Genomic DNA, 21927 nt, shown 5'->3' on the forward strand with positions numbered 1-21927 from the left:
TTTCGCACCTCTCTCCCGAGGGCTCCTCCTGGGCAGCCAGCAAACGCCCGCTCCTCGGCCCGCCCACCCAGCTGCCTGCAAACCCCGGGCCTGCCACTCCCTGTAGAGCCGCCGGGGCCCACCTCGAAGAGCTCGGCCGTGGTAGCCATCCCGGCCGGCTGAGAGGCTCGCCGCGCACTGGATGCCGTATCCGCTTCACATGCTGCGCCTCAGAGGCGCGGCGCACAGGTCTCCGCTCGGCTCGCCAGCTCCGGCTCCAGGCCGCCGCGGGCTCCCCAGCTCCCCACAGATCCCAGGCGGGGCGGGAGAGCGGCCATGAAGCGAAGCCGCAAACGCTTGTCAGCTGCCTCCCGGCGCCGCCCGCGCTGCTCCCATTGTCACCGCCTCATACGCCGGAAGTGGAACTGCGCGCGCCAGGGAGGTTGTCGGGAGGGGCCAGCGAAGAAAACGAGCGGCGGGCGAACCGAAAAAAGGCTCGACGCTACCGTGTATGAGGAACTTTGATCCTTGCGGGCCACCATTCCGGAAGTGGAATTTAGAGGAAGAAAGTACCGGAGTTGCAGGGTATAGGTAAATTTCTCAAGGTTATAGGTTGGGGTTCTTAGAACTTTTTGTGGTGTGTGTTGGCCTAGAGCGACTCAGAAGCGTTAGTCACTTCACCTAAAAAAGCTAACCTCTGCTGAGCGCGACCGGTGTGCGGCGCAGGATGAGCCTCAGGGCTTCTGTTAAGAGTCCGTCTGAGAAAGCCGGTCTGCGCTGTTCCTCGGTGGCGACCTTAATTATGAGATGAGCTAATGCTTTACTGACTTAACCATGGCGCAGCGGGCAGTGTGGCTCATAAGCCATGAACCGGGAACTCCACTTTGTGGCACCGTGAGATTCTCCAGGTAAATGCAAATCTGAATCCTCAGGGATGTTGGAAGATCGATGAAGTAGCATAGTTTTGTGGTCCTTCGTGGCCCAGGTTTGCCACGAATAGCTGCGTGACCTTGGGCTAGCCAGTTAACAGATCTCTGTTTCGTCTGTTAAATGGAGATTTTAATAGTCCTACCTTACAGTGTTCTGAGAATTGAGTTGATGACTCGTACATATTAAGTATTACGGTATATGTTTTCTATTAGTGTGTATTTTAAAATGACCTCCGTCTGCTTAGAATTAAAATGGAGATGACTAAGGGAACGGTGGAAAATTTACTGAGCACTAAACATGTTTCAGATTTTTCAACATGCATTGACAAAATCGTTCAAGAACATTTTAACTTATTCTACTGAAAAATCCATGCTAAGTTATATCAGACTTTTATTTGTTTTTATTTTTTTGAGACGGAGTCTCGCTCTGTTCCCCAGGCTGGAGTGCAGTGGCGCGATCTCCGCTCACTGCAAGCTCCGCCTCCCGGGTTCATGTCATTCTCCTGCCTCAGCCTCCCGAGTAGCTGGGACTACAGGCGCCCGCCACCACGCCCGGCTAATTTTTTGTATTTTTGGTAGAGAGGGGGTTTCACCGTGTTAGCCAGGATAGTCTTGATCTCCTGACCTCGTGATCCGCCCGCCTTGGCTCTCAAAGTGCTGGGATTACAGGCATGAGCCACCGCGCCGGGCCCAGGCTTTTATTTTTATCTTGTTAATATGTGTCATTGGTAGAAATCATCAGTTTACAGTTCCTAATTGTTGAAGAAAATAGAAACACAAAAAAATTTATTCACTTTTTCATATATTGTGGTAAGTTGATCTGGTCCCACTATTAGAATTTGCCCTGTGTAATCAAAATAGCTCTGTTAAGAGAATTGTACAGTAACTCATTGTAAAATGTTGGTGGCAATCGAGTGGGTCTGTTTCACCTTTTATTCTCTGGCCATTGATAGTTCTTTTTTGTCACAATTCGTTCTTCCCTGAAGAAAGCTTATAGTGAAGTAGTACCATAGTAGAATTGAGATTGAGGCAGAAAAAAAGATTGTAATTTTAAATGAAAATTGGTTGGCAATGGGGATATGAAAAATTCCTTCTTTGCAACCTTAACAGTTTTTGTTCCTGAGGGCATCAGAGTTGGAGTTTACCATTTCCCCCCAGGATTTTTGGCTGACACTAACCCCAACATTTGTTGTTGGACCTCAAATACAGGAGATTAATAATATTCTTTAGTACGTGGTTTACCAGGCGCATCAGTCCGTACAAAGTATCTCTCATTTTACTTATATTCCATTTGATTACCTATTTCTAACTGCGGTTCCCTTCCCACTGACAGGTAACTCTTACATCTTCGATGTTACTCTTTTTCATTGTATGCATTTTTCAAATTACATAATTAAGTGTGCTTTAGACTTCACTTCCTAATGTTACATTTGTCAAATTTCTCAGCACTATTTTAAAGAAACATCCATGATACTTTGTGTTCATCTAAGGCAGCATGTCCAGTAGAATTCTCTATGATGATGGAAAGGAGAAATGTTCTTAATCTGTACTGGCTAATACTGTAGCCACTAGCCACAAGTACCTATTGAGCTTTTGAGCTGCAGCTAGCATAACTGAGGAACTCAATTGTTAATTTTGGGTAATGTTAATTAATTTTTATTTAAGTTTAAATAGCCACATGTGGGTAGTTCTACTATGTTGGACAGTGCAAATCTAGGCCATTGTTTCTTCTTGCTCTGTAGTACTCATGGTTCACATCCTACACATTTACCTATCCCCTTTACCTACTGATGACCTCTCCCAAATTTGCCTCCAAAGAACACTGCCAAAGTATGCATCCTCACATCTGTCCATGGGGCATGTCTATGCCGATTTTGACTAAAGACTGCCAAATAATCTGCTCCACAGAATGCTTTCACCCACCCACGCACTCACTAGCAGCAAGAAGGGGTTCCCGTATCTCCATTCTTTCCTAACATTTAATTTTTGCCAATAAAGAACATCTTATTTTCGTTTGCATTTCTGTATGTAGCAATGATTGTTAGTCCTTTAAGTTTCCTCTACTGTGAATTGCCTGTACATGTCTTGTCCTTTTTTTCTTTCAAAGTTGCTTATTTTTTCCTCTGAATGTGTAGGAGTTTGTTTTGTATTCTTGGTATTAGTCCTATGTCATTTTTAGATAGTACAGATATTTTCTTTAATTTACTGTTGTCAATTAACTTTATGTTTCCCTTGGTTAAACAGAAATCACTAATTTTGATGCAATCAAAGTAGTTAATTGCTTTTGGGAATTTGTTGAAGTTTTTCCTTACCCATATTTCCCAAAAATATCTTCCTACATTATCTTCTCTTTATAATTTCATCTGTTACATTTAGGTCTTTAACCCATATGTAGTCCATCTTTGGATATGATGTTAAGTAGGAATCCCATTTCGTTTTTCTCTGTACTGCGGGTCAGTTTTTCTGACATCATCTTTTAAGCAGTATGTCATGTCTTCATTAATTTGTGAGGCTATTGGTAGTGTTAGTTATGTCCCCTCATATAAATGTTGGTCTGTCTCAGTTCTAGTACTTTGTCTTTCTTGTACCAATACCATATCTGTTGCTTTGTAGCTTATCTTAACATTTCGTAGAGGTGAACTTTTTACTGCTTAAGAAAATAAGTTTCTTAAATCCTAGTTTTCAGAATGTTTTTTCACTGTGCTCAGGATATTATTTAAGAATAAAAAGGCAGATATGTTTGGATGGGCTTTTCAATACATTTATGGAGGTAGCAAGTTGGGTTCAAATAATTTAATTCTGTATCATTGAATGACTTAGTTAAATTTTATTATGTTTTCAGTTTTCTAACCTCTTGGGGGAGGTGTTAGAGCTACACAGATAGGCACTGACACTTTATAAGTGTCAATAAGTGGCCAATATTTAAGATTTAAGAAGGCAAATGATGTTTTCTCTAAGTCTTATTTCCTATAACAAAACTTGGTTAAGATTCTGGTTTAAAGGTTTCCTTTCCAGATAATAATAGCATCGGCTTACATCTGGCTTAGGTTGGTATTATACCCCATAGTTGTAGGCCCATTTAAGCCTTGAATCCTGTTTTAGAAAAAGCATATAATAAATTAGAAATGATAGGTTGAGTCATCCAACAAAATATTTATTGAACACATATTGGGGTGTTGTGTAAGGTCCCAGATTAACTTATCTTCACAGTCAGTTGTGAAATTTTTATACTTAAGAACTTTAATTATCCTCTGGAAAACTAGATAATAAGAGATTGGACTAGAGTTTAGTCCAGAGATCTCTACTGTTCATATACAGAGATTTAGAGAAATAAATGGCATTTACCTGCTATGCCATGCCATTACTGGTGTGCTACCTGATTCTTCCCTTCTCAATCAAGAAAATGCATCAGAATGTAGGTGAGATTTACCTATACATGGGTAACTGCTTTTGGGTTTTTTGTTTGTTTGTTTGCTTGCTTGCTTGGTGTTTTTCTTTTTGTTTGTTTGTTTTTTGAGATGGAGTCTCACTCTGTTGCCCAGGGTGGAGTGCAGTGTCACAATCTCGGCTCGGCTCAGCTCATTGCAACCTCCACCTCCTGGGTTCAAGATTCTCCTGCGTCAGCCTCCCAAGTAGCCGGGATCACAGGCGTGCACTGCCACAACCAGCTAATTTGTGTATTTTTAGTAAAGTCAGGGTTTCACTGTGTTGGCCAGGCTGGTCTCAAACTCCTGCCCTCAAGTGATCTGCCCACCTCAGCTTCCTGAAGTGCTGGATTAGCCATTGCACCTAACCTACATATGGATAACTTTGAATACATTCTTACTTAATATTTTTTTAAAATATTAGTAAACATCAATATTTTTTGATAAAAAACCGCTTTAGCCAGGTATGTTTTTGACTGTTGGTAAAAACTGCAGATTTGTTGCCACCCCTTTATTTACAAACAAGAAAATAGGCAAAGGGAAGTTAAGTGATTTACTCAAAAGTTAACAGCTGATAAATGACATTGTTCTGGACTTTGGAGTGGAGGCAGAAGGAATGAGGAAAAGTACATATTTTGGAACTGAGAAACTGTGATCTAACAGATTTCTGTAAATAAGCAAAAGCATCTTCTGTTTCCAAGCAAAGAAAAGATAAATTAGTAACTGCTTACAGTTCAACTCAGAATATACAAAAACATTCTGATTTTATTCTTTTTTATTACCTAAAAGTATCTTCCAGGGCCATAGAGATAAACCATTATTACTAAAATGATCTTCCATGTTTTTGTAGGGATTGGCAAGAAGACTCAGGGTACCTTCATTCACTATAGGTTAAGTAGAATAGAACATTCCTTTTAAAATTGTACCATCTCAACTAATGAATCCAAAATTGTGGAGGGTTAAATTGAACCACTTTGTTAGCCCTACTCTAGCTACTAAGATAGAAGAAAAAAAATTCTTATAGATGCCTAAAACAGTTCAAGTATATACTCCTTGCTGACTAGGATGGTATCTGAGTGGCTGAGAGACAAGGATTTTAAATTAGAATCATGTCCTCTACCTAAACTAAATAACTAAATTGAATTAAGCATTTTGAATAACAGATTATATACCAAATATGAAACAGTCACTCTAATAGTAACTTAATGGGCATTATAATTTTTTGGTTGTTGGCTTTTGTGGATGTGTGTATATATTTGTTTCTCGTGTATTTTATTGTTATTACTGTTTGCCTTATATTTGGGAGTTTTAAAAAAATTCTTTCATCTTGATTTTACTTGGAAGAATCATTTATAATGTTTCTGTTTCCATAATGCAGACGGTATCCAACTGTTGAAAAACGAGCCAGAGTCTTCAATGGAGCAAGTTATGTGCCTGTTCCTGAAGATGGTCCCTTTCTTAAAGCACTGCTCTTTGAACTTAGATTATTGGATGATGATAAAGACTTCGTTGAGAGTCGTGATAGCTGTTCACGCATCAATAAAACATCCATTTATGGACTCCTGATAGGAGGTGAAGAACTCTGGCCAGTTGTTGCTTTTCTGAAGAATGACATGATATATGCTTGTGTTCCACTAGTTGAACAAACTCTGTCCCCTCGTCCGCCATTAATTAGTGTCAGTGGAGTTTCACAAGGCTTTGAATTTCTTTTTGGGATACAGGATTTTCTTTATTCAGGTCAAAAAAATGACTCTGAGCTGAATACAAAATTGAGCCAGTTGCCTGACTTGCTTCTGCAGGCTTGTCCATTTGGTACTTTATTAGATGCCAACTTACAGAATTCATTAGATAATACCAATTTTGCATCTGTGACTCAGCCACAGAAACAGCCAGCTTGGAAAACTGGGACGTACAAAGGAAAACCACAAGTTTCTATTTCTGTCACTGAACAGGTAAAATCCATGCAATATGATAAACAGGGTATAGCGGATACATGGCAAGTTGTTGGAACAGTGACTTGCAAGGTGAGATTTTTCTCTGGTTTTTGCTTTATCGTTTGATTTAACATATGGAGAAAAGTTAAATTTGCTAGTTGTATTTTAAATAACATTTTTTATTTTCATCTTAAGCAGCAGTTGTTAAATAGGAGAGTCATGTAAAATTTTATGTTATCTTTTTGCATTCCTTACCAATTATATTAGTTATCTGTGGCTGTGTAAAGAATTGTCTCATTGTCCCCAAAATAGACATTTATTATTTTCATAGTTTCTGTAGGGATTAGCTTAGCTGGGAACTTTCAGTGTAGAATCACTCATGAAGTTGCAGTCAAATTTTCAGTTGAGGCTATAGTCATCTGAAGGTCTGACTGAGGCTGGAAGATCTACTTGCAAGATGACTCACTCACATGGCTAACAAGTTGGTCCTAGTTATTGGAGGAAGGCCTTAGTTCCTTTCCACATGGACTTCTCAACTGGCTGCTTAAGTGTCCTCACACTTGGTGACTGGCTTCCCTCAGACCAGATGATGAGAGAGGGGTGGGGAGGGAGAAAGAGAGAGAAGAGAGAGGAGAGAGAGAGACAGGCAGGCAGGCAGGCAGGCAGAAGCGATTATTTTTATTACCTAGCCTGGGAGGTTACACTTCCACTACTTTCTGTTCATTAGAAGCCAGTCACTAAGTGGTCCATATTCAAGGGGTGTAGAATTAGGCTCCACCTATGAAAAGAGTAATGTCAAATAACTTCAGAACATATTTTAAAGTCACCACTCCTATTTTCCATTTTCTTTAGAGGGGTGAAATTGACATCTCTGACATATCTAAAATCATGTTGAAGGGCTCTTATTTAAACAAGTCGTTAGGTTAATATTGGGTTCTCTGTAGAAATAGAAAACAGGAAAAGACAACGTAAATAACAATACAGTTAGCAGTGATTAATGCCATGTTGAATAATGATCGAAAATAAAGTCCTCCAGGTAAACTTCCTACAAGTTTATATTAATAGTATTCTCATTTCTTTATTTTTCTATCTTCCTTTATTCCCTGCAGTTACGTATACTTTTCATATGTCAAATTTAATGTTGTGTGGCTGTGTATAAATATTAGAGATAAAGCTAGAGTTCAAGAGCAGAGAATTAGAACAGTCCTAACAGAAAAATTGGGTCTGTCTTTTTTTTTTAATCCTGTTTAACATTAAAGTTACCTAAAAGTTTGTGTGTCTATTTTAAACTCATATCCATCATGGTCAAAAATATACTCCAGTTACTCACTTTATTAGAAATAACTATTGTAAATGGCTCCAAAATTGAGGTGTTCATGGATTATGTCATTCTTAAGTTTTAAAGTAGTTGAATCTTTTTTCTCCTAAGTTCAATGAAATGAAAATAGAAAAATACGGCCTGGCGCAGTGGCTCACTCCTGTAATCCCAGCACTTTCAGAGGCCAAGGCAGGCAAATCACTTGAGGCCAGGAGTTTGAGACCAGCCTGGCCAACATGGCGAAACCCCGTCTCTACTAAAAATACAAAAATTAGCCAGGCATGATGGAGCACGCCTGTAATCCCAGCTATTCAGGAGGCTGAGGCATTAGACTCGCTTGAACCTGGGAGGCAGAGGCTGCAGTGAGCCACAGTCATGCCACTGCACTCCAGCCTAGGTAACAGAGCTATACTCTGTCTTAAAAAAAAAGAAAATAGGAAAATTCACCAATTCTGTTTTTTTTTTTTTTCATTCTGTAGCAATAAACAGGGAATATGTTATTTATTATATGAGCTAATTAATATCATGGCATTTAATGTCTCTGTTCATTGATAGGCTGACTCCAGTTTACTCTTAGGAGAATTTCAGATTGGTTCCTACTCTTAGTCCTGATACAGATTATCATGATGGACAACTTCCTTATTTAAAAAATGTTTTTAAGGGGAAAAAAAATGGGGCTATATGTTAACCTACATACTAAATATTTCTTTAAGGTTGTATGTACATAGTATAACTGTTAGCCAAACATTCTTTGAGTACTTCAGAAACTTACTGTTTAAAGGAATTTTATTGTGAAGCCCATTGTAAATGGAAATAATCATCTTCATTTTATCCTACTCTGGTGGAAAACCAGAGCCAAAGGCCAGTGGTCCAAAGTTCTAGACCTCACTTTACCACTAATTTTCTGTATGTCTTTAGAAAGTTACACAATTTTGTGAATCTTTTCTCATTTTTAAAATGAGATAAACTCTTAGGTGCCTTTTTTTTTTTTAAATAACTTTTACTTCTAAAGTTGGGTTACGTATGCCAGATTGGTTTAAAGGTAGTACACCAATTCCTTCTAGAATGGATGTTCTCAACCCATAGTAAATAACTGATGATCCGGCATTTTAAGTGCCCAGATAGATTCATCGGCAGGTTCCATGATGGTTGATCTTTCTCTGACCCTTTACAAATGTTAAGAGATTAATTTACTAAGTATAAACTGAATATTATTAAATTTCAATGGTATTTACTATTGATGTTTGCTTATTTTGTCTCCATAAATATCTAGCAAAAGCAAAACTACTTTTCATTTATTCTTATTAGTTCACATATAGAAAATAGCAGATGGTCTAAAAGTTGAAATCCTAAAACTTTTTTTAAGTTTTAAAATAAGATTATTTGGCATATTTATTTTTAATGTGACTGACATTATTGTAATTGTCACTGAGAGACCTTATAAAGGCACTAATTGTATATAGTACTCTTCGTAATGCCTGCCTGCTCTGTAAGTACTTACATTGTGTAGCAGATACATAATGAATTCCCACACATGTCAAATAGTAGGTAAAACATTAAAAGTGAAACATTTCATATTAGAAATTGAAAACAAAAGTAGGTTTATAATTAGAAAAAGATAGCCACTCAGCAAACATTTTTTATTATTGTTTTATACCCATAGAAATGTGTCAGGCACTAGAGGTACTAAGAAAAATGTAACGATTCTTGCTTTCAAAGAATTTAAAGCTTGAAAAGAGAAGTGGACCAGATACCTGTAGATGGTGGACAGTTAATGCATGGTACAATCTAATATATGATAGTGCATTAGGAGCTAAGTGTTATGCTTTCAGAGTTCACTAACTCTTAAAATATTTCTGCTGAAACAGAAGATATCAATAATTCTTATGGGGCTCAGTTGGTCAGTTTGATCCAAGCTTTAATAGAGGTGAATTTCAAGATAGAGGTACAAAGAGCCTGAGTACCTACAAACATAAGTAAAGTATATCAGTCTGGTTGGGCCAGAAGAAGCCACTATAACATTTATGGGAGTAAAGATGTCTAATATAAAAATCAGGGCTTACTCAAGAAGCACTGAGGAAATAAGTCTTTGATGCTCTAGCTGTAGCCTTTCAGAAACAGTCACTAAGGACTTCAGTCTGGAGACTGGAGGAGATAGACAAATCAAAAGTTCACAAAGAAGTCTGAGAAACTGCCATGTCTGTCTGTTATGACCTCACAGTGGAAATCCAAGGAAAAGTCCGCAGAAGTGCAGCATCTGGCCACTTTGGCCTTAAAGTAGGAGCTCAAGGACAGGTTTGAGAGGCTGTCCTGTCTGGCTTCAAAGAACTTTCAAGAAAAATTACTTCCTTTTTTCTTTTCCTTTGTGGATCTCTCATGAGTACCTCTCATTGGCAAACTAACCGAGACTACATAGGGAAGAAGATCCTGGGCTTCTCTACATAAGCAAAGGTAGGCTGTAGAGGTGATACAGAATGTAAGGCTTCACACACAGCATCTAATGAGCTAAGACATGAAGAATGAAAGCATTTACAGGGAGAAAAGGACATTGCGGCTGGAAGGAATAGCACATGCAAAGGTGCATTTGGAGGTATAAGACAGTATGATTTATTTAGGGAAATGCAAGAATCCAATATGACTACGTATAAGTTGCAGGGTAGAAAATTATTAAAGAGGTAGATGAAGAAAAACAACCCCATTAAAAAGTGGGCAAAAGGCATGTACAGACCCTTCCCAGAAGAAGACATACATGCAGCCAACAAACATGATAAAAAGCTCAACATCACTGATCATTAGAGAAATGCAAATCAAAACCGCAATGAGATACCATCCAACACCAGTCAGAATGGCTATTATTAAAAAGTTAAAAAAACAACAGGTGCTGGCAAGATTGCAGAGAAAAGGGAACACTTTTACAGTGTTGGTGAGGGTGTAAATTAGTTTAATCATTGTGGAAGACTGTGGCAATTCCTCAGAGACATTGAGGCAGAAATACCATTTGACCCAGCTATTCCATCATTGGATATATACCCAAAGAAATATAAATCATTCTGCTATAAAGATACATACACACGTATGTTCATTGCAGCACTATTCACAATACTAAAGACATGGAATCAACATAAGTGCCTATCAATGTTAGACTGAATAAAGAAAATGTGGTACATATACACCATGGAATACTGTGCAGCCATAAAAAGGAACGAGATCATGTCCTTTGCACGGACGTAGATGGAGTTGGAAATCATTATTCTCAGCAAACTAATGCTGGAACAGAAAACCAAACACCTCATGTTGTCACTTATAAGTGGGAGCTGAATGACGAGACCACATGGTCACAAGGGGGGAACAACAACACTGAGGCCTGTCAGTTGTGGGGGTTAGAGGAGGGAGAGCATCAGGAAGAATAGCAAATGGATGCTGGGCTTAATACCTAGGTGATGGGATGATCTGTGCAGCAAAACACCATGGCCCACGTTTACGTATGTAACAAACCTGCACATCCTGCACATGTACCCTGGAACTTAAAAGTTGAAGGAAAATAAAAAGTAGGTAGATGACAGTCAAACAATGAAAGGCTTTACAGGTAATACAGAATCGAAGTAGAATCACTGAAAGGATTTGAGCATGGAAAAAATATAATAAAAATTATGTTTCATTAAGATAGCTCTGGCATCGATGGAGGATTAGAGGACTGATTAGAGGAAAGCAAGTCCAGAAATATTTAGAGGGCTGTGGCAGAAATTGTAAGGGCCCATATCAGTGTGTTTCAACAGGAATGGAGAAAATTCAGCAGATTTAAATTATCTTTGTAAGAGCTTTAGAGATAAGCAATGGAGTCTATGAGGGCTCTCCTGGTCTCTGGCTTGGGTGTCTAAGAACATGATAAAACCATTAATAAGAACACAGAAAGCAAAGAGAACAATACCTAGAGAAAACTGAGTTAATTGGGGAAAATGACTTTGATAAATTTTGAAAAGCCTCAAACAGACATTTGCTTCTGAGATTTTGGTGATAATCTTTCTGTTTGCATTTCAGTGTGACTTGGAAGGAATCATGCCAAATGTTACCATCAGCTTGAGTCTCCCCACCAATGGATCTCCACTTCAGGATATTCTAGTTCATCCTTGTGTAACTTCTCTTGATTCTGCAATTCTGACTTCTAGTAGTATTGATGCAATGGATGACTCTGCATTTAGTGGGCCTTACAAATTTCCATTCACTCCACCTTTAGAGTCATTCAACTTATGCTACTACACTTCCCAGGTAAACAACCCTAGAATAGTTGAGAGTTTGCTGATCTTTATATTCATAAATGCTATTGATAAGTAAATAATTCACACTCTTGGTATGAGAACTTAGAAAAAGTTCTATTTGTCAGACAATAATTGATGATTGAAGATGAAGATTTAGGCCAGGCACGGTGGCTCATGCCTGTAATCCCAGCAGTTTGGGAGGCTGAGGCAGGTGGATCACTTGAGGTCAGGAGTTTCAGGCCAGCCTGGCCAACATGAAGAAACGTTGTCTCTACTAAAAATACAAAAAGTTAGCCAGGCGTGGTGTCGTGCACCTGTAGTCCCACCTACTTGGGTGGCCGAGGCAAGAGAATCGCTTGAACCCAGGTGGCAGAGGTTGCAGTAAGCCAAGGTTGCACCAGCGCACTCCAGCCTGGGCAACAGAGTGAGACTCCATCTCAAAAAAAAAAAAAGATTCACTTATTTGAATAAGATACCTCTTATCTTTGGTGTTGGTAACTATTTGTAAATAGCTTTCAAAATAATTGAACTTTTTTTTAATATTCCCTAAAAAGGAGTTCATGATCATGGGATAGATTTTGCTATGATTTAGTCATGATTTTAACCATGAACATAAAATACCCCTCATCGCAGGCAACCTGAATTACAAATATATATTATGATTAATAGCTATTTATTGTTTATTGAATAATTGCTTGTGTGTCAGACATTGTCCTAAGCACTTTACATGTATTTTCTCTAGTACTGTAGTACTGCTAACAACCTTTAGATTAAACATTATCCCCATTTTACAGCTGAGGAGAGTCTCGAAGTGAAATGACTTGCACCAGGTCTATAGTTGATAAATGGCACTGCCTGGATTTGAACCCCAATTTTTCAGACTCCCAAACCTCGTTTCTACTATACCATTTATTTCTTGTCCTAGTTGTGAATGAGTAAGTTAGAAAAACCTACTCAAGCTAGCTTAAGTAGAGCGAATTTATTTTGAGAATGCAATAGGCAATCTCATTGCCATTTAAGGATAAGAAAAGAAGCAGACACAGTTCTTACTGGGACTAGAACCAGAAAATTAATATCAGCCTGTACTCAAGGTCCACCCTGTCTGTCACATCTCTGCTTCTCAGTCTCCTCTTTCAACTGGCTTTCTCTGCTTACACATGACCTTACAGCTCTAGGGCTTGCACTGTATAAGTAGTCTTTCTGTGTCTTACTTCACATGTACCAGAAATAATGATTGGCTTACCCCAGCCTACAAGTTGTTTCGTCTTCAGTCAGTTATTGATGACCAACCAAGTAAGTTACTGCTGAACGATGGGATTGGAGAACTCATGGGATTCAATTGGAGCAACAGGAGCTGTGGGCAGGTTGGCAGTAATCAGTATGCCTACTGCATGCCCTGTGCTGCAGGTCAGAGAACATGGAGACAGGGAGCCTGGACGAGCAAGTATAGGAACAAGAACGCATTGTACACCTTTGTAAAGCACTTTTCTCATCTCTGAAAACAGAAGAATCCCTATCCTTATGATGAATATAGATTCATCATTGCTGTTACCAAAACAACTTGGAATAATCTCCAAGTCATTAAAAGTAACTCTTTTCTTAGTTACTTTTGGTGTTTTAGACCCATTAACCTGAGAATTATATAGACATTTATGTTTCTTTTTAGGTCCCTGTCCCACCAATTTTGGGTTTTTATCAAATGAAGGAGGAAGAAGTACAACTGAGAATAACCATTAATTTAAAACTTCATGAAAGTGTGAAAAATAATTTTGAATTCTGTGAAGCCCATATACCTTTTTACAATAGGTAGGAATAAAATGCATATTGCCATAATTTCTGTCTTCCTTAATACATTTCCACTGTCCCACAATAAATTGTCTTTGTCTTTTACCTTATTTTTAAGGTCTGAACAATTTTATTGTATTTAAATGAATGCTGATTTTCATGATATAGTCATAAAAATAATCTTGTTTGCCTTTAAATATGCCTTTATCTTTCTAGTTAAACTTACTAGTAAATTATACACTTAAGCCAATGTAGCTTCCTCAGGGATTATTTTTCTACCGGATTTATTTCTAGCAATTTTTCCATATACAAGTCAAACCAAACTATCAACAACCTGGTGAATTAGCCAATTATATCATAATATTACTTTATTATCAATTCTACTTTTAAATTTATTCTGCAGCATAGTTTTTTGTCAAAATATATCTACATATATAGTAAAATCATAGTCTTATTGTAGCAACCCATGTGACTGTATTAATACATTTCGTATGATTTCATAGTTGTCTTAAGGATTAATAATGAAATACACATCATCACCAAAAATGTTTATGTGTGCTTGTTGTTTTTCAAGATTTAACATTCATTATTTGTTCTATTCTGCAAACTTGAATACAGATCTGCTTTTATGCTGTCCTTGTATTAAGTAACAGTGGCCAAGTTTGACTTAGATCTCTTAAAACTGTTATATCTGTGATCTTTTTCTATTTTATCCTTTTCTTTTTAAAGAGGTCCAATTACACATTTGGAATACAAAACTAGTTTTGGCCAGCTCGAAGTATTTCGAGAGAAAAGCTTATTGATCTGGATTATTGGTGAGCAAGTTTTATTTATTGATTTTTTTTCTTTTCATTTACTGTAGAATCTACTTAATTTAGAATTGTTTATTGGCATATTTGTGTTTTAGGCCAGAAGTTCCCAAAATCAATGGAAATTAGTCTTTCTGGAACTGTAACTTTTGGAGCCAAGAGCCATGAGAAGCAGCCATTTGACCCAATTTGTATTGGAGAAACAGCATATTTAAAGGTAAACATATTTATACGGCTCACTACAGTAGCGCCCTTCCTTTGTTTATAAATTGCATATTTCTAGTTGATTTTTAGTGTTTTCCACCAATTGTTTTAGAATTCTGTTATTTTTGTCTGGGATAAGTTCTCTTTTGGATTTTTGTTTGATTTTTTGTTGTTGTTTAGTATTAGTCACTTCTATTTCACTTAATGCTTGAACATTTTAAAAAGCCAGGCATAGTGGCGGGATGTCTGTAGTCCCAGCTATTGGGGAGACTGAGGTGGGAGGATCGCTCAAGCCCAGGAGTTCAAGGTTACAGTGAGCTAAATTGTGCCACTGCACTGCAACCTGGACAACAGAGTGTGACCAGATCTCTTTTAAACAAGGGGTTTTTTTGTTTTTTAAAGGGAACCAGCTAACCTAAATACCCCAACTTAGTCTAATTCTGCTCAGCTTTTGGTTATCAAATTTGAGATTTGGGCCAGGCATGGTGGCTCCACCTATAATCCCAGCACTTTGGGAGGCCAAGGTGGGTGGATCGCTTGACCCCAGGAGTTCAAGACCAGCCTGGCCAACATGGTGAGACCCCGCCTCTACAAAAAATAGAAAAATCAGCTGGGCATGGTGGTGCACACCTTTAGTCACGGCTTTTTGGGAGGTTCAAATAGGAGAATCACCTAAGCCTGGGGAGTTCGAGGCTGCAGTGAGCTATGATTGTGCCACTGCATTCCAGCCTGGGCGATAGAGTAAGACTCTGTCTCAAAAAAAAAAAAAAAAAAAAATTGAGATTTGTATACAAAAAATAGAAGATGTAGTCCTTGCCCTCCAGGAATTTTTCAGTGTTGCACATCAACAATTTATCAGTGCTAACAGCCTTTGGTATTTCAAGAAAAAGGTGCTACAGCTGAAGTTGTTATGGAAAGCTTTACAATGGAGGTGAAGTTTAAGCCAAACTCTGAGGCCTAGAAATGCATGAATATGAAGACTTGAAGACTGACTAACATTTGTTTAGGTAAAGAAATTACTTAAAAGAGTAAAGAAGGATAAACAAGGCATGCTTAGAAACCAGTGCTAAAAATAGTAGTACTATGAGAGACTGGATACGTAATTTAGATTAAGATTATAGAGGGTTTGAATCTGACTTTTATTCCTTTGGTTGATGGTGTACTTTTTTAAGTAGGGGATAGTCTTTCATAAGTGATATTTTATGAACGTTAATCTGGAATGGATGTAAGGAAGGTGAGTAAAAAAACTAGAGACAAGCCATTCTGTAACATATTAATATTCCATATGAAAGGGTAATATTGTAATGTTAATAATGCTGAGTTAGTGTAATGTCAACAGAAAGAGAAAAGAAGGGAGAAGGGAGAAAAATGAAGGGACTGCTGCAAAAGCTGCGATAAAATAAAGCCTTGACCACTAATTAAATACAGAGACAAGGAATGGTGTTGTTCCAAGATGATATTGTTAAAAAAAAATGGAACTTAAACCAAATTTGACGCTTTTTAAGACGGTAGAGATGTGAATCTCATTCATTCATTGTTTTATTCCAAATATCTAGTCCAGGACCTAACACATAAATATTTGCTGAATGGGTGAATATACCTAAATTATTGATATGGAGAAAATTGGGAAGAAATGGGTTTCATATCATATTTTTTGCTGGTAATAGCAATATAGCCCATTGTAAATGTTCAGTGGGTAGCTAAAAATCTAAAGCTTGATTCTAAGAGAAGGCTTAGCTGTATACAAGGATTTAGGAATTAGCCACAGAGAAGAAATAGTTGAGGCAGTGGAAATAAATAAGATCAGAAAAGGATAAAATAATACAGGAAGATTTAAAAAAACAAATGAGGGAATTGAAGGAGTGATTAGAAAGGTAGCAGGAAAACCTAAAAAATGTATTAAAGAAATCAAGAGAAATACAGGCAATTAGGGGAAGTGGTAGTGAAGTTGGAAGTATACTGATGATAATTCATTTCTTCTATCTTGGCTTCACTTATGTCCAGAAGCTTTGTTTCAAGGATTATTATAAAAATTCCTACTTCAGATACCTTTCAGAAAAAAATGTGGAATGTTACCACACATTCTATGTTCTTCAAAGGTAGGAATTACGATTTTTCTATTCATTCCCATCACCAACCAGTTACACTCACATTGAAAGCACGTAGCACATATTTTTGTTGACTGAATGATCTAAGTGTGTTTTACAGTATTTCAGTTGTATGGAAATCAGTCTTGTCATAACTTCCAGCATTGAGAATTATACCAAAAAAGCAAGAAAAAGCCCTTTATTATCAGAGATAATTTGAGTTGCAACAGGAAAAAAAAAATTGCTGAGAAGATCTGAAAATTACATTACATTCTAAATCACATCTTATGCATGTGATCAGTTAGTTTGGTAATTAATAGAGAAAGTTAGGAAATGGGAGAAATTTGCTGGGAATAGAGATAGCAGAAAAAATATATAAAAAGATATCAGGATACTGCAAAAATCTGGAGCATTTAGCAGCAGAGATAAGGAGAATCACAGCAAGGGAGAACTAGAGCTCCATGAAGCATAGATTTTTTCATAGGTCATGTGAATGTCATTGTAACTTAGGGGCACCCTGGCCACTGCACTGCAACCTGGACAACAGAGTGTGCTGTTTTCAGGGAAGGTACTAATGATTCACCCTGTTACAGCACAGTATAATAGTTGGCATTTGTAGTGATAGCCCCACATTGTCAGTGAAATCCAGGAATTATGGAGTACGTTTTAGAAAGGTTTTCTAGGTGAGGGAAAAGGTAATTCCTTAGCTTAGTTCTGTAAAAGTTAAATTTCACCCTTCTGGAAAATTAAGTAGCACAGCTTATTCCCCCTAAACACAAGATAAACTGATGTTTCTGTTTTCATAATTAAATTATATTTTATTAGAAGGTGTATACTTTCCTGCCTGTAAAAGACTTATGATCTAGAATATATCATAGCCACATAGCCCTAGGGATAGAAGAGAATATAGGGCATACAAGACAGCAGCACAGCGGGAGACAGCACCAGCTTTTGGAGTCGGTAAGGTCTGAGTTCAAATGCCAGCTCTGCTGCTTATGTGCTGGGATACCAGTTGCTTCCATCTTTGAACCTCAATTCATTCAGCATACCTTGCAGTATGGATTAGAGCTGTTAGTGAAGTGCATATTGTGTGTTAAGTACTTCATAACGACAGCCTTACAAAAAAATGCCCCTAATGCAAACGGAAAAAAAAATTATATGTGTTTTTGTATACATATGTGTGCACACACACACAATTCAAGTTTAGTACTTGTGGTTTTTATTTTGTGAACTGTGTAAAATAAATTCCCTAAAACTGGGTTAAGGGAAAAAATGTAACCATCCTTTTTACCAAATAATGACCTTAATTTGGTACATTTCTCTCTTCTTTCTAGCTTCATTTTAGGATCTTAGATTACACACTTACTGGATGTTATGCAGATCAGCATTCAGTTCAAGTTTTTGCATCAGGAAAACCAAAAATAAGTGCACGTAAGTTTCACAGATTCAGACTAACTTAAGGCAATTAAAATGGTGTTTGCAGTTATTACCTAAGGTAAAATTTGAATGTAACAGAACTTAGAGATTAGAGAATAATCCCAATTTATAAAATTCTGGGCTGATTCTACCCCACATAACAGTTTGTGTACTTTACACTGCCCTCTGCCTTCTTCTTGTTTATAAAGTGGTCTGGATGAGCAAAGATTGGGATAGAGGTGAACTTCAGTATAAAATTGGATTTGTTTTTCTCTGGTTATTCAGAGATGGTTCACAGAGACTGTGATGTTGGACAGACAGGGCTTAAGCCTGGCTCAGCCATTTCATTAGCTGTATAACTTTGGGCAAGTTAGCGAACTTCTTGAAGTTTTAATTTTCTTGTCTATAAAATGGAAATAATAGTGCGATTTACCTCAGGATTGTTATGAGGTTTAAATAAGATTGTATTGACTTAGTATGATGCTTAGCGTATAGTATAGATTTAATAGATACTAGAGGTGATTCTTATTTAAAACTTTTAAATATCTTTAGCAAATGTTGCAATCAATAAGCATTATTTAGCACCTTCTCTATTCTATCAATAGGAAGACAATAAAAAAGACGTTTCCTGATTTTAGTATGTTTAATGGTTGGTAAAGTATAGATCTATATGTGTGTACACACACACATACACACACACACACGAAACATATGAAAATATAATGAGACAAAAAATGTATAAATGAATCAAAATTATTTAATTCAGATCAAATAGAAATATGTAACATCGAATAGTAGCTAAAATGAGGTAGTTATCTAAACTTTAACAGAACCTTTTTGCCTCATACATTAAGGAGAATAAAGCTGTTATATATGTGGATAAGAATAATCCCAATTTACACACATTTTTATTATTATAGTTAGATAAATATTTCTTAAACTAAGGATTAGGGTTCCTAAAATAGAAAGAATAGGAAAGGACTCTCCATGGACATTTCAAGAGAATTAGAGAACTCAGAACTACAGAATTCTAAGCAACTACTTGTGCATGTCAATATAACTTCTATGTAATATAAGCAGAATAAACCAGTATTCTTTACTTCCCTAGGCTTGCCCTGTGTTTTCTCTTACATCATTTTTTTGTTGTATATATGAGAGACTGAAAGCAAACAGACCGGTATTTTAGATTGTCTATGGGAAAATAATTTATTTATGTTAACTAAACATACTGCACTAATTTCCAGAGAACATAATACAGGATAGGAACATACCTGCTTCTTAATACAAAATATGTTGAATGAAAGAACTCATTTTAAATTAATATTATGACCCATCTTTTCTTTCCTGTTAGTTTCAGAATGTGACTGCCAGTTTGTGCAATTATGTAAAACTTTATTTTGCCATCATCTTGACAATAAAATCTATTTTCATAATATACAACTTAGTTTAAAAATAGTTTAGTAATAATAATACTAATTTAAATAATAATGGCTAATATTTATTGCTTACTATATGCCAGGCAAAGTTCTAAGTGTTTTATGTGCATTATCTCATTAATCCTCACAGCACCCTATGTAAGTGTTGTTATCTCCATTTTACAGATGAGGACACTGATGGAACTGAGAGATTAGGGTCCCATAGCTAGCAAATGGCAGAACTGGGAGTCAGATACTTAAGCATTCTGGCTCTGGAACCTGTCCACTTAACAGTATGCTGCCTTGCCTTTCATTGTTACTGGGTTCTCAAACTTTGAAGAGAACAAAAAAGACAATATAGTCTATATTCTTTTCATTATGAAGAAGGGCATGAAGAAGAAAGGTAGAAAAGGTTGAATTGGATAATTATATTTAATTGGATATTTAATTATATATATATAAAAAGAATTTACATGTGTAACTCCAAATGAACATTATTATCTCAACTTTACATATCAGAAAACTTTAGTTCAAATAGGTTGCCATTTTTTTAGAGTTTCAAAGCATTTTTAAAAAGGCTTAAATTGATAAGAACTATAATAAGAAACCAGTGAAGCAAACTATTTAGAATGTTGCTGGGAAGTTGGGTGTTAATTTATATCTCTGACACTTTGGGTAAAGAATAGCAAGACCCAGAATCAGGGCTATGGTGATAAGGTTATAGAAGAGAAACCAATGAAAAATTTTTAATGTTTTTGCAGTCAGAGTAATGATCCATACGAAAAAGATTTTAGAGAAAATGTGAAGATAAAATTGGCAGATTTGGCATAAATGAGAGATATTTCATATAAGGTCAAAGACGGATTCTTCAAATATTTAATGAGTCCATATTTGTAAAATGCTAAAAGTTATAATAAAATCTTGATAATATCAAATTAAAATGAATATTTCAAAGTATTGCCTTGAAATAACTGCATTCCACAATTTCAAAAAAATCATGACTTTGCTCTCGTTGAATTTTTGCTAAAATAGTCTTATCATTAATTTCTTTTTCTTTTCTTTAGACCGGAAACTAATTTCTTCTGATTATTACATCTGGAATTCTAAAGCCCCTGCTCCAGTAACATATGGATCATTATTATTGTAATAGTCCCATGTTTAAATGGGATTATATAATGATAACAGTTTAAAGAAAATCATAATCTTATATTTTTAATGTGGATGCATATAACCTGTGAGTGAAAAATCACTGAATGATTTAATTGTAAAAGTAGTCTTATGTAGTGTTTGTAGTCTGATAGAGCTTGAAAGGACGTTTTAAAAGCTAATGTCTCCTTTTGTTAACCTTCGATTTTATGCCAGTATAATTCAGAACATAGAAAAGTAATGATTCACTTGGGCTTATTTTAGACTAGTCCTGGGTCACCCTGCCACACTTGTTTCCTAGTGTTTCTGTGGCAGACATTGCTAATCAATTACAGCCCTTTTCTGTACTGAGCCTTGGGTAAAGGGTCAGGGTCCTTTTTAGTTCAGAGATTCAGGCAGCCACTCCCAATGGGTTGTAGATAATGTGCAAGATAAAAACTATTTTCTCTTCCAAATCTAAGTACTAAGCTCCTAGTATAAGGTGGTGTTACAGAATACCAGAGACCGTGTTAGAAACAACTACATCTCTTCAAAAAACAGCCAACAGAGACAAAGGAAAAGTGTTTAAATAGAAACCTGTTCTTCTTAATCAGAACTATCCTATTGACTAATAAAGAATCTGCATAATTCTACTTAAGGTGTGTGATCTCTGTTCTAGAGTTAGTTTTTAAGTAAGCTTGTTAATCTGCCACAATGACATTTTGCTTAGGATGTCAGTAACCATATTAAGATGTGTGGAATACCTTCAGAAGATGATCATAGTGTTTTGTAATCATTTAATGTCTGCAGCCAAATTTTTAAAGGTAATTTAGATCTAATACTGCTCTTGCTGTGTCTTATTAAGTTAAAATTAATGAATGAATTCTGGTAAAAATTCAAAAGGCACTCTGTGAGTAGAGTATCATTTAAGCTTATTTTAGTCACATGTAGTATATATCTCCTTAAAGCTGTCACTCTCACTTTCTTACCATTCTCTTGATTTCTTCAGAAACCATCTAGTCATCATCTTTATCCTCTACCTGCTTCTGCAATTATATGTCATATTATGTTTTCAGAGCAGTTCATTGTCAAGTTGGACTTTAAGTGACCATTCAAGAAAAGATGAAATCTCACGAACCTCAAAACTTCATTCAAGTCTTTTTACAAATGAGAAAAAAATATATGCATTAAAGATTAATACTCAATTTGATTATATCTTGGGTTCTGTTTTTTAATGAGTCTTCT

At 36.6% G+C, this 21927-nt stretch overlaps 2 protein-coding genes across 4 annotated transcripts in view; one reads left to right on the top strand and one right to left on the bottom strand.

Moving 5' to 3' along the window:
* The window catches only part of EXOC5 (exocyst complex component 5), a 61835-nt gene extending 61456 nt beyond the window's left edge, over positions 1-379 (bottom strand). The window contains exon 1 of one of the 2 annotated variants that reach the window (XM_002824776.5): positions 123-379. In XM_002824776.5, the coding sequence (XP_002824822.1) occupies positions 123-149 (27 nt within the window). In that variant the 5' untranslated portion in view covers positions 150-379. Of the gene's footprint in view, positions 1-8 lie in introns of both variants that reach the window. The other variant, XM_009249105.4, reaches the window with a different exon arrangement.
* Positions 146-21335, top strand: AP5M1 (adaptor related protein complex 5 subunit mu 1). 2 transcript variants are annotated; one of them, XM_024231164.3, is made up of 8 exons: positions 146-570; positions 5712-6357; positions 11624-11851; positions 13508-13647; positions 14356-14441; positions 14534-14652; positions 18061-18157; positions 20622-21335. In XM_024231164.3, exons 1-8 carry the CDS (start codon positions 491-493, stop codon positions 20702-20704), a joined length of 1479 nt encoding a protein of 492 aa, XP_024086932.3. In that variant the 5' UTR covers positions 146-490; the 3' UTR covers positions 20705-21335.
* Positions 21336-21927: the final 592 nt, after the last annotated feature.

The sequence above is a fragment of the Pongo abelii genome, chromosome 15 (genome assembly GCF_028885655.2).
Source record: "Pongo abelii isolate AG06213 chromosome 15, NHGRI_mPonAbe1-v2.0_pri, whole genome shotgun sequence".
NCBI lineage: Eukaryota > Metazoa > Chordata > Mammalia > Primates > Hominidae > Pongo > Pongo abelii.

Bases quoted from the DNA above. Each gene is read 5' to 3' on its own strand.
- AP5M1 (XM_024231164.3), top strand. From the start codon at position 491: ATGAGGAACTTTGATCCTTGCGGGCCACCATTCCGGAAGTGGAATTTA. The intron at 571-5,711 runs GTAAATTTCTCA...TCCATAATGCAG, and splicing joins ACCGGAGTTGCAGGGTATAG to ACGGTATCCAACTGTTGAAA. The intron at 6,358-11,623 runs GTGAGATTTTTC...TTTGCATTTCAG, and splicing joins TTGGAACAGTGACTTGCAAG to TGTGACTTGGAAGGAATCAT.